The sequence below is a fragment of the Anthonomus grandis genome, chromosome 22 (assembly GCF_022605725.1).
Source record: "Anthonomus grandis grandis chromosome 22, icAntGran1.3, whole genome shotgun sequence".
NCBI classification, from domain to species: Eukaryota; Metazoa; Arthropoda; class Insecta; order Coleoptera; family Curculionidae; genus Anthonomus; species Anthonomus grandis.
In genome coordinates, this window is record NC_065567.1 from 13,761,037 (window position 1) to 13,774,933 (window position 13,897).

The 13,897-nt window shown below is 30.3% G+C and overlaps 1 protein-coding gene across 1 annotated transcript in view; it reads right to left on the bottom strand.

The window, feature by feature from the left end:
* The window catches only part of LOC126749070 (leishmanolysin-like peptidase), a 105,656-nt gene that overhangs the window by 22,764 nt on the left and 68,995 nt on the right, over nucleotides 1-13,897 (bottom strand). The window contains exon 4 of the mRNA XM_050458688.1: nucleotides 7,860-7,942. Coding sequence (XP_050314645.1) covers nucleotides 7,860-7,942 — 83 coding nt within the window. The remainder of the gene's footprint in view (nucleotides 1-7,859; nucleotides 7,943-13,897) is intronic.

The following is a 13,897-nucleotide window of genomic DNA, read 5'->3' on the forward strand; positions in this document are numbered from 1 at the left end:
TATCGGTAAAACGATAAAACAGGTACCGCACACCAAGTACTTGGTTGCATTTAAAGTGGGATCAGCATGTTCTTTACTGAAACAAAACAATAAGATTTTTAATCCACTCTTTTTACATATTACGTCATATCCTCAACAAGAAAAATATAATTATGATTTATAAAGCCTTTGTGGGGGCTCTTTTGAGATACGGTATAGTTGTGTGGAGTGGAATGTATTCTTTTCGCTTGAATCAGTTAAAAGTGGTTCAGAATCATATCGTAAAAATAATACTTAATAAACCATTATTTTTTTCTAAACAACTTTACTCCTTGTAAATAAGCAGTCTAAACTGTTTGTATATTTTTGCAGCGTTTTGTTTTGTTCATTCAAAGGAAACATTAAAATAAAATTATCACGCAAATAATAACTCGAACTAATGCAGGGCAAAATTTTATGATTCCATTATCAAATTGTGGTTTAAATTTACGCTTTATGACGTATGTTGCTCCTAAATTCTATAATTTAATTCCCCTTAATATCAGGAATATAATGGGTAATGAAAAATTTAATTCTTTGTTTGAAGTTTACTTTTGGGAAAATCGTAAAATGTTTACGAAATTGTTTTGAATTGCTGTATTTTTCAGCTGTTTTGATAATAATAGTTTAAATATTGTATATTTACTAATTTAGTATAATTGTATATATCTGAATAGGGTATGTAGGTTGGTGTTAGTTATTAAAACTTATAATTGTCTTTGTTAAAATTTATACAATATAAATTTATAACTGTTATTCTTGTTATTGTTATAGAGAGTGCATATAGGTTTTCTTTAAAAACTTAGGCGCTGTAAAATACTTGTTTACCTTTTATGAAACGTTAACTATTCTGTTAAATTTAAATTTTGTTGAATAAATGAGGCAGAGATCAAAGGAAACCGCTCTCTCAGATAAAAATAAATAAAATAGCAACCTCCAGACATTACTAAATTTTACAATTATCTACATTTTAATGATGGGTTTATTGCTGGGCTAATAATATCGTTGACACCCAGTGTATTTGACTATATTTTAACAACTAATAGCAAACATAAAACAATAAACTTATTTTAAAACAGTTCTATTTGCCAAACGACATAGCTAAATGAAAATAGTTGTGAATTGTTACGAAATCCTGAAAGAGTGAGGAAAAGCCAAAATCAGGGCGTAAAAATACATTTTCTATTACGATGTTCTAGTAGAAACAAATATTTTGAGTACACCATCGATATGTGTTACCTGAAAACGAAAACTGATTTACATATCAAAATTGGAAAATAGATTGTTTTACATTAAAATAAGATGAGTTGATATTTAAAAGGCTACGAAAACAATAATCTATGGCAATTCCGATATAGAAGTGGAAATGCTTAGATATTCTTTACTTCCTGATAATATTATTAGATTTTTTACGTTCAGCTCCACTAATTCAGCAGTTACTACCTTGATTTTTCAAGTTCTTGTACCTGTTTGTATTGGCCTTGCGAATAACAATGAGCCTATAATAATAACTCGAATATATTTTTTTTGTGGAATCAATAAGTTCTTTGAGTACGTAGTATATTAAGGATAACATATAAACAAACATAAAAATAAAAAGACAGTAAACAATTTCTGAAAATTTATTTAATGCCGCAGTTCCGATAAAAATTGAATTATATATTAACATCTAAAATTACTTTTCAATAAGCTATCATCAGCTATACTAATTTCTTTTCAGCATCTGCAATAAGGAACAAGGAGGTTAGGTATTAAAAATCCTGTATTGAGCTTTTTTTATCATATCAAGAACATGCAGCATCATTCCAACTCGCATGATGATGACGTAAATTGAAATTAGTCTCAGTTTTGTTCATGTCTTATATTTGTTTTAAGATTGACCAACTGAAGAAGCAATGGACGTTCAATATTCTCATGGGATATTATGTAAGAAAAATTAGCTAGATCTTCAAAACCGCAACATATGCAATCCCAAAAGTCATGTCTGTAGAGGAATATTCCACTCGCCAAAGTTTGAGCCTATTAGCCTCAATCAACTACCCCCGCTGTAGTTTAAATTATTATGGTAATATCCAAACGAATAATTTTATTTTGCGTGTGGATCTATTTGTTTTGTCTGTTCAGTCACTATTGATATAATAATATTGAAGAACAGTCATGACCTTGAAATCTAAAAATATTTCAAAAATATTAACAAATTCTTTTTATATAAAGCATATAATACCGCGAATTATTTATGCACATTTTACCTCGCTAGTAAGTTGAAACTTTCACGGAAGATCTGCACAGTATGTTTGATTAAGGGTGGCAAGGTAGAATATTTGAGCAGTGGTTGACCTCAACAAAGACTATCAATACTTTTAACAATAAACTTTTTCCCTTCTCCTCCTGCCCTAATTTGACATTTTATAGCAAATTTTGTTAATAGGTGACTTCAATCATTCCCGACTTAAAAGCTACTTTGAGAGACAAAGATCTGATCTTTTAGCTTTAGGCGATGAGGAATGCATTGTATCTAAAAGTGATTTTAGCCTGATTAATGAAGATGCCTTCCATCTGACAACCTTTGAATATTTCGGCTTTACTTTAGCAAAGGAAGCAAGAAAAGAACAAAATAATAATGTTAAGTATAACCTTAAGAGGCAATTATACAAGGTGTCCCGAAAGTAATGGGACATAGAACAACAGTAGATTCCTTACGTCAAAATAATGTGATACAGGTCAACTTGCCTTATCCTAACTTTAATAGTAACTGAAATACAGGGTGTCAAAGTATTATTTGATTTATCGTTTTTTTCTCATAGGTCCTGAACCAATTGACATACTGATATGAAATTTAAAACATACGAATCTTTTAAAAAGAAAAATAAAATTTTGTATACAGTTTTCGTGTTTTCGGTAGAGGGCTCTCATAGCGTTAGTTTTTACTTTTAGAACCCCTAACTTTTTTTCAGCCCCGTATATCAGTTTAAAAAGTATCAAAATAAATTTTTTTTTTTTAAATTTTAACATAAAAAATGTATATCGCTAGGAGCAACCATTTTCGACATAATCACCATTTTTCAAAAAAATATTTAAAATAATATTTATTTACTACTTTATTTAAATCGCATATTTGGCAGTTGGCGTTGGAGACAAGTGTTTGTATTATTTATGTCAAACTTTTTGAATGTCATATAAAACTTTTAAAACGAGTAAAAGTCTTTCTTTTAAGTTTAATCATAGTAAGTAATGCCTAGGCATAATTTGTTTACCAATTTGGAGATGCGTGATATCCTTTGTGTTTACGCACAAGTAAATTTTAATGGACGGCATGCAAGACGCAGGTATCAGGAAATATTTCCAGATAGACAACAACCAAACCATAAATTATTCCAAAGAATTTATAGCCGACTAGGAGAAACTGGATAATTTCGGCCAAAAATGCCTGTTTTGGGCCGCCCAAAAAATATTTCCCAGGAACAGGTAAAAGAAGTTTTAGTCGTCAGTTTAAAAATATGCAAAACACACATCCAACGCCTATTAACAGAGTTTTATTTACTAGATGCTGCGTATTGTATCTTTCTCTATTGTATCCGTTATTCAAAAAAAAGCAGTTAAATACCTGTGTTCTGCTAAGTTAAGCGATTCTTGCAAACCCCTCTTCATTTCTGAAAAAATCCTAACTCTTTTTTCACTCTTTATCTTAGAAACAGCTGCTCTTATTCACAAAATTCCCAAACTACCCTCTGACATTGGCCATTTGACTCGTCGTGTAAATGATGTTCCCCTACCTATTCCTACGCCTTCCCTTTCCAAAAACTCATTAATTTACATAAGTAAAAAATTTACAATCATGTTCCTCTATGTGTTAGACATATATCGGATGTTAAGAAATTTAAAAGAGAATTAAAGTCGCTTTTATTGGCTAAGGCATATTATAACCTGGATGACTTTTTTAATGATAGGTTTTAACCTTGGACATGTTGGAAAGTTTTTTTTCTCTAGTTTTGTCAACAAGTTTACCTTTATTTAGTAATTGATTGTTTTATTTAGTTATCTTTAATTCAAATATGTTCAAAAAGTTTTGTCTTCTTGTGTTTAAATTCGTTCATTGTTGTGTCAATTTTTTAAATTGTATTTTTGTTTTGTTTTTTTAGCTTGTAGGATGCTTGTACACAAGATTATTCTTACGTAATATAGCACATTTTCTTTCTTTCTTTCTTTCTTTCTATTTAACTTTAGAAAGGCTCATATGTGGGATACTGAAAACTCACATTCAGTTATCAGTCGTTATTTCCAGCATGAATTTAAAGTTAACATTTGGTGTGGTATTATTGGAAACCATATAATAGGCCCCCATGAACTACCACCTAATTTGAACGGACACTTGGAGGTCCTTTAGAAGATATACCATTAAATGTTACGCAGAACATGTATTTAATGCAAGATGGGGCACCAGCGCATTTTTCTCGACAGGTACGCAATTACCTTGATGAACAATATCCCGAACGTTGGATTGGCCGTGGAGGACCTTTGCTTTGGCCTGCGCGTAGTACAGACTTAAACCCCATGGACTTCTGTATTTGGTGATATTTGAAATCAGTTGTTTATGATAGTTCTATAAATAATCTAAATGAACTAAATGTAAAAATTGTAAATATGTTGAAAAATAATAAGGATCTTCTTTTTAAAATACGGCGGTCATTTAAGCGTATTTCAAAATGCATTGAAGTTAATGGAGGGCATTTTGATCAGTTGCTATAGTAGCGTTATTTGTATGTTTCTTTGTTTATTATTGTTTTTGGTATATTTGTTTAAAAATAAATAAATATCATTTACTTTGGTTATGATATAAGAATTAATAAAAAAGTTGTAATATATTTTTTTATTTAGTAACTATTCTAATTTTACATAAATATCAATAATCTTAGGGGATTTAAAAAAATAAAAACTAATGCAACGAGCACCCTCTACTGAAAACACGAAAATTGTATATGATTTTTTTTTAAAGACTCGTTTGTCAGTATCTTATTTGGTTCAGGACCTATAAGAAAAAAAAACGATAAATCAAATATTACTTTGACACCCTGTATTTCAGTTACTATTAAAGTTGGTATAAGGCAAGTTGACCTCAATCACATTATTTTGACGTAAGGAGTCTACTGTTGTTCTATGTCCCATTACCTCGTTATCTGTACCTACCTTCTTGCCAGCCGAAAAGGGTATTTAGAAGTTTTTGCAATAGTTTGACAATACCATTATTCTATATAATGTATGCCTTCTTGAGAATACCAGTTAAGCTCTCTTATATATCAGTATATTCAATTAAATCAGAACACCTGTACCCTAGAAAAACTGAGAGTAAAATATACCGCGGCTAATTAGTCAGGCCCATATTAGCGAAAAACAATTAATTCCAAGTATGCGGAAAAATCTCGACTGACCAGATAGTTTCTACTTTTAACTCTATTTTCGATTTTCTAACGAGAAATTTCACTAGTTTTATAATTATCGTTGTTCAATTATGTATATTTACGTTAGTTAACAATGGCTAAAGAGATATTACATATAACCTGATGTTTGGTTTCAAATGCAAAATATTTTAATCCCCTACTCGCAGTATTCTCCAACTTAAATGCGCAAAATTATATTTTTAATAATACTCCGATCGTTTAGATTTTATACTTAAATATTTATTGCACAAACGGCTTAAAAGATTTCAAATATAGTGTGTAATAATAAAGCGTGATAAATAAACAAGTCATAATAACGTCTCATTAATCCTTTTTTACATCACTTTTTAAAACCATATAAAAATATTTTATCATAAATATGCAGTAACAAGTTTTAAAATTTTTACTCGCCTGTTTCACAAAAATAATAAAAGTTTTTAAAAAAATAAAAAAAATACGAAGATCAGTTTAGAGTACCCCGTTACTTAAAAATTCGCATATATCAGCAATATAGTGCAAAATCAAACGGAAGTGCGAGAATGAACTAATCTACTGATTATCCGTAATCTATTCAGTTAAAATAACAGTCAATTTATGAAAGATTTCAAACATCAATATCATTTTGATTAAAAATGTTATTATTTTTTAAATGACAATGTGACAATTATATGGTTTGATATATAACAAATATTCGTATTGATTTTTGAATATAAAAGAACAATTTATGTAAATTAGTGATTGCGAAAATCTTAATAGATTTCAAAATTTAGAAGAAATAAATGTAATTTTAATACGAAACGATAACATGTCAACAAAATACAATGTTCAATAAACAGTAAATGACCACTACTAGGTGGCCGCCATTTTGCATGATTGGGTCCTTTCGATGTTGGTCACTCTGATAAATTTCAGTTGTGCCAATTGTAGGGAAACAAAATAATTAAAGTTTTTGAGAGGTTATGTTTACATTATTACATTTACAAAAACAAAATAGAAAGTTACATTTAGTTAGTTTTTCTTGTACTTGTTTAAGAATTTTGTTGAAATTTATGAAAGCAAGTAATCCGCACCTAAAATGAGACAAAGTTTCAATTAACTTGGGATAGATGCATGCACTTTAAAAGATGTGTTTTATTATTCTCATAAACTTGAATCTTATAAGTCCTAATACCATGAAAATGATGATCTTCCTTTAAATTTTTGCTTGTGTTTACTTAATAAATTTAGTTAAAAACAAAGGTTATTGAAACCCTATCAATTGGTTTTTATTATACCCATTTCAACAATTTTAACATTTTATGTTTTAATTTACAAAATGCACAGGGATTCTAAAATCACGACTCAATCTCGATACGGTCACGCCACCGAATGCGAAGGGTGATTCTAAATTTCAATCGTCGGCTAAACTCGTTTTATTCGATTTGATTTAGTTTTGCTGGGATGTATTTCTTATTTTCTCTAATATTCCCTATATTTGTTATATTCCACTTGTCATCGATGGAAACGTCAATTGTCTTGTCTAATGATAAACAAAAACAACCTAAAATAAAAATAAATAATCTATTAATCATTTTCATTTGTTTTGTTATTTTTTTTTGTATCTATTTTATGTTTCGTTTTATTTATTATTATGTACATTTTAGATTTGAGGATTAGGACTTGGTTTGTATTTTATTATGCTTATTAAGAATAAATTGTAGCATAAATCGTCTGCAAAAAATAAATGTTGACAAATTCATATATAACAAACAAATTTACATTTAGACTTTTACTTTCTTTCTATGTACAGCATTTCCACATTAGTAGGCACAACCATCTATAAAAATCAATATATAGATAATTTTATGAGGGTTTGTAATTAGCAATGGTTTATATAGTAAAAATAGACAACTCTATATATTATTCAATGATAAACAATACAGACAATTCCCAATAATTCGGTATTGAGAAACAAACAATGATCCAAATACGTTTAAGTAAAGATGCTGCTGATACATTATCCACGTAATTGATAAGGAGGAAGATATATCACCTGATGCAGACGATACCCAAGCGTGTCGTTTATAAATCGCCAAAAACTAGGCAATCCGCTATACTCACAATTGAAAATGTTATTTCGTATCGGTGATCACTGTCATATCCAATGATCGTGTCGGGTCGTGATTTTAGAATCCCAATGTCAATGAAAAAAATTAATTTAATTCGTGACAGATCACACGTCAAATATCAGCGTCGTCAACTTCATTACCTTTATCTAATATATTTTTTATTCGCAACACTGAAAATGTTCAGAGTGACCAACATTAAAAGGAGACAACCACTATAAAATGGCGGCCATATGCATTAGCAGTCAAGGTTTATTTATTAAGTTCGTAGTTAAATAAATATAAGAAATTTATATTTTACCTTGTTAGTCGTATAACGTTGTCAGCCCTGCGAACAAATAATGCTTTTTCCCAGAAGTTTACTGCTTCAGGTAATATAGTATTCTGCAAAAATAAAAATTTACTTTAGCTAAGTGTCAATTAAAATATAAATATTAAACAATATTATTTATAATATTGTATACCGTTAAAAGCTCACAGAAGAAATGAAAATTTTTTAAGGCATGTCCTACAAGAGCTTCTTCACGATATTCTTCTCGCCGTTCGAGGACGAATGATATTTCAACATGACGGCTGTGTGCAGATTATTATCAGCTGTCAGTTCTTGGATGAACGTTTCGTTGGATTGGCTGGTCAGGTCCAATACTTTGGCCAGCACGAAGCTCACTGACTTCACCCCCCTTGATTATAGCATATAGGATGAAATGAAAGAACTGGTTTATGCAATCTCAGTAAATACCCGGAAGGATCTTATCCAAAGAACAACCAACGCTGCCCAGGATATACAAAAGAAAATAACAACGAGAACAACATAGTCGGAAATGAGGAGAGAAGAAGAGAAGGGAATAGAGGCTCTCATTTTGAACAAGATTTGTGAAATGTTAAATTACTTTTTTACTATTTATAATAAATTTGAAAAATTGTGTTTTTCACAGCTTACAAATGCTAGCTTAGGTAATAAGGAAGTTTTAAGAACATTTTGACAAGTGTAGCCCAAATATTTTTCGAAAAATAATTACTAGGAACTGTAATCTTTTATTTTAAAATTAAAAAACTTTCACTTTGCATTTACAATTTTCTTATGGTTATAACTATTTCCAAATTTTTATCGTTGCAAACGTAACACCAAAACGTTGGGCATGTATTTTGCTTAAAAGTAAAAAAATATGTACGGCAGATTTTCTAGAAACTGACTTTGAAACCATTAAAGTCTACCTTTTGGAGAAAAACAGAAAAATTTAAATATCTTAAAAACTATCAATTTGTGCATAATGCATAGTAGGGTTCCATTTACTTCTAACGCCCTTCTCGATCATATCTCCAAAGAAATCTATCGAATTACCAGTAAACCTGCATATTTACGGCTAAAACCAGGAGCATTATTTAAAGTTTTTGACGGCTACCTACGAATCCAAAATTCTGTAAAGATTTTTATAATTCTTCGTAAGTGGATAATTTAAGACAGGTTGGGATTGTTGGGAATAAGGTAACGTGCCTACAAAATAGTTATTAAAATTATCACGATCTCCTACCTTACTAGGATCATTAATTGGTTTCTACTTAATATGAATTTTAAACTGATAATCTAAAAAATTTTTAATTTTTTCGATAATTTTTGTTTTTAATATTGTTACTAAATTTCTTAGCTGCTTTTAAACCTCCCAACTAATATTTATCTTATTTTTATTGTATTTAAAAAGCGCCTTAGCTTTAAGATTCATTATGAAGTTTATGTTAGTGAAGGTGTAAGAAACTCTATCTGTAAAACACTGAACCGTATAATCAACATTCTTATTAAAATAGAATGTATTCCAATCAATATTGCAAATATCATTAACAAAGTGCACATAGAAAGTTAGCTGTCTTTATAATATATTTTGGCAAAATAGACTATTTATAAAGTTGAATGCTGATATTTTAATTTCTAACAAAATAAGGGTTTAAAATTATCCAAGGAGAAAATCTTAAAATTCGTAACATATTCCATTAAAAAAATAACTGAGTAAGTAAAAAAGTAACTACTATTTTTGTAGGCGTTAACCATTTAATGTAACTTAAACTTCTGTAAAAAGTATTCCAAATGCATAAATTTGAGAAAGGCAATCAACGTTAGAATTTTAACTAAATATCATACAATCAAATTAGGGAAGCAATTCAAGTATAGAACTCTCCAATTCGACTAATAAAACCTAAGCATTTAATTTTAACATGAATTTTAAGACTTATCCATATTTGTTCCAGTTTTCTTAAACTACTTCTCGAATTCAATGTCTTTTAACATAACTCCGTTCATTCTAACAAGTCTATAACCGTTAATATCCAGAGCATCAGTTTCAATTTCCTCACTAAGCCCAGTCTAAAACAATATCAAATTTTCCACCGTCAACATCCAATGATCCCACATTGAAATGATAAAACTTAATATGTATTCTTATAGATTATTATTAATCAGTAGACAATTCATAATACTAAATATATGTAAATGTAGATTTAATTAAAATCCTTAGTCAGGCAGATATGACGATAATAAAATGTTGACCCTAGATGTCGCCACAATGAATTTCAGTAACAATGAACCAGGCAGTAATTGTTGATCACATCACTTACAGTATTAATTTTTTTGTTCGTTTGAGTAATATGTAGATAATAACATTGTTAACATAACTTGAACCATCCAGAAAAAATACACGTAAAGGAAAAAATAATAGAATTGTATTAAATGTAATAAAATACTCGTATAAAGCCACAATAAAAGAAAGTAACTCTTAAATAAAAGATTAAGAAAAGATAACTGAAATAGAAGAAAGTGCTCAGCAACTTGCGTTTTTAAAAGTCGACAAGTTTGTCCTACAAGGGTGCGTCATAACAGAAAAAATAAAAATGTCTTTGTAGGATTTCCAAAAATCTACAAGATAACAATATAATAATATTTTTACATATACAGGGTGTCTCAAATTCGACCCTCAACATGGGGATCTCGGAATCTATAAGAGATACGAAGATGGTTAAATTAGGACAAAGTTGAAACTTTTTGAGCTTAGCAATATACTGTTTAAAAAAATTAAAAATTCCGAGCGGTTCCGAAGATATTCGAAAAAATACAAAATTTCGAAAAATCGATTTAATTTTTTTATGAATTTAGTTCTTATTTGATTAAAAATATTTTGCGCTTTTGTATTGTCACTTTTTTTGTCCTATATGATGGTGTTTTTAGATTTTTAATACGACGTTTCGTCTTTTATCAAAAGTGGGACACAAAAAAGTTATTCACGAAGGATTTGTCACGAAGAGAGCTTTACTTTAATATAGCATTTTTTAAATTTGCATTCCACGTTGCTAATAATCTAATAATGAAATCCATTGGAAAAAAATTGTGGCAATAGGGCGGCACCGACACTGGTTCGGTTTAGGTACAAAACTGCAATGGTTTTTAGATTTAGCCTTGAGGGAAAAATTCAAAAATTGGCTGTTGTTAGTTGAGGTTGTGTTTTACGTTACATAAAAATTTATAGCGAAATCTATTGTGGAAAAAATTTAGTGTGCGGAAACAGGGCAAAATTTACAAGCCATTGGTGTAATTAGTGCAGGTTTGTGTAATCCATTGGGGCACCAAGCTGGCTCTTTTTGCCTTGAGTGCAGCCAGTTTCGCACGAGCTATGGGACGTCGTGCGGCTCTAGCTTAAGCGTAAGTAGAAAACATATGGCGATTATTATTTGGGGAAGTTGATAAATAATTACATATGAGCAAAAGTGGCTTCAGAAAAATTAAGAGTTTTAAAAAGAATAAACATTCTAAAACCTTTGAATTTACTTTATTATAATAGATACTATATTTATTTGAAAATATTACTAAAAGCTATTAAAAAGAAGTTAAGAGATGTCTTTCTTAAACCTAATTCGAGAGCAGTAGGACCTCCTCTTCAAATCCTCTGGTTAGGACTATAATCATCCAACCATTGCCCTACGAGAACTACATAATGAAGAGGTCCTCATCCTTTTGTAAATATAGTAAGCGATCTTGTAACGATAAATTTCCGTATATGTTCCTTTGATTGTCTAATCCTGCACTATTATTGGTTCGATAGACCTATGTAGCATTTCAGCATAAATATCGTCATGTAAATTTCCTGGTATAAATATTGTGCCGATAATATCATCTCCCAATATACCAGCCCAAACATTAATATTCTGGGGGTACTGGATATGCCCTTCTTTAAATACTTGTGGGTTCTCGTCATTCCAGTAACGACTGTTTTGCTTGTAAACTCATCAGTAAAGCAAATATTTTTAGCTAGTCGAGGTTCTTCCCTAATTCTATGTATAATTATTCTATAAAACTGGACTCTTCTATAAGGGTCGTCGTTAACAAGTTCTTGCAGTATTTGCAGTTTATAGCAATAAAACTTATGAAATTTAAGTACCCTTCTTATTGATTCACGAGATAATCCAGTTGCTACAGCTGCTTGACAAGTTGATAAAGTTAAATTCATTGCAAACTGACCGAAAATTTCAATATGCGCTGTTTCGTCGGTTGATTTTTCTTTTTATTCGTGACCGAACCAGTTTCTTCAAATTTAGCTAGAAGTTGGTGAGTTGATAATCCGGGCTTACATTTTGACCTGAATGCCTTTTGTTAAACGTTTAGCTGCCCTTAAAAACATTTATCCTGGAAACGATACATGAAAATAATGTATACTCGTTCAGCTGTACACTATTGTTAAAGATAAGAAATGCTGCTTTTCGTTTAAACTGAACCGAAAGTCACCTGTTCTTAAAATAATAATAATATAATAGTACAAGTTACTTATAAAGCAAATTCTGTGATAATAACATGCGAATAGTTATAAACAACGACTTTTTTCTGAAAAAAAGCATAGCAAAAATTCAAAAATGTGTTTTCATTTATTCTTCTTTTTTTTTTAATATATGGCCATTTCAAGTTTTCAAATTGTCACCCAATGTATATACATAAATAAGTACAGAATTTCTCCGACTCAGCACTATTTGTTAAATATTTCTTCGTTTAATACCCGCCTGTCGGCTTCAATTGTGAAGAATCGGTATTTGCCGTAACGTAAATGGAACGTACTGGTTCTGTACTTTAGTGGACTGTATAATTTAAAATGAAACGCCAAGGTATCTCAAAGTCGATATAATTATTACGAAAAATATTAACTTCAGCTCTATTAGCAAGGGATCTTAAAAATCTTCTTTGTACAGCCTCAAGGTGTTTAATATGAGAATCATAATAAGGGGACCAAATTACAGACGCATACGCAATCAAGGAACGTACCAAAGAGTAATAAAGTAATTTGAAACAGTAAGCTGAAAGATGTACACTATTTCTAGTGATAAAACCAAGACTACGCATACTCCTGTTAATAATATCCAAAATGTGCGGCAAAAAAGTTAGCTTTGTAACGAAAAGAATTTTTCGATAGAAAAAGACGAATTTTTCAAAGAAGGCCCATTTTTGACAACACCAATGGGGTGAACCAGTCTTCCTAGCTTGTGCGACAACTTTATTAATACTAATTATAACTTTATTAAAACTGGAAACGGAAAGACCGGTACAGCCCCATGAGATCAACAATTACACAAACTACACTCAACTGAACTAGAGTTTAATAAAAACCCACGACGACGTTTACAACGACTACTCACGTCGGCCATCTTTCACTGAGCAAAATAACTATAAAATAAATAAAAGTTATAGCGATATTCATAATTTTTCCAGATTTAGACAAATTGGCTTTGGAATATAAAAATAAAATTAAGAAACTTACTTAATTTACAATAAATAACCAAAAACATCGTCATCTTATTTAATAAATTAATGAGCACGCGTTTTGTAGCTTTTAACATTTATCTTCCATCTATTGAGCCAATTATTTGCCTACTATGTGTTTGAAGGTCATCAACGGTTCTGTGTTTTTTATATACTTCATTCTTTACGTAACCTAAAACATGTCGAAAGGGGTTAGGTCCTATGACCTAGCTGGCCAACGAAACGGGTCACTTGTCGGCATCCATTTATCATTATATATTTATCAACAGTCTGTTAAGTAGTATTCTTACATCATTTAGTTGATGGTAAGGTGCTTCATCCTGTTGGAAATAAATTTGTTACCATCTCTCTAAATCAACAATAGAGAGATAATCTTTTTCCAGCGCTCCAGATGTTATGAGGTCAAGATATCTGCTTCAAGTCAAAGTGCCATCACACAGGTTTTTTGGCTTCCTATCCGCACCAAACGTTTATACTAAATTGATTTTGAGGGTTTCTGGTATCAGTAAGACAAAGATTTTCTTGGGACCAATAGTGTTCATTTTTACGGT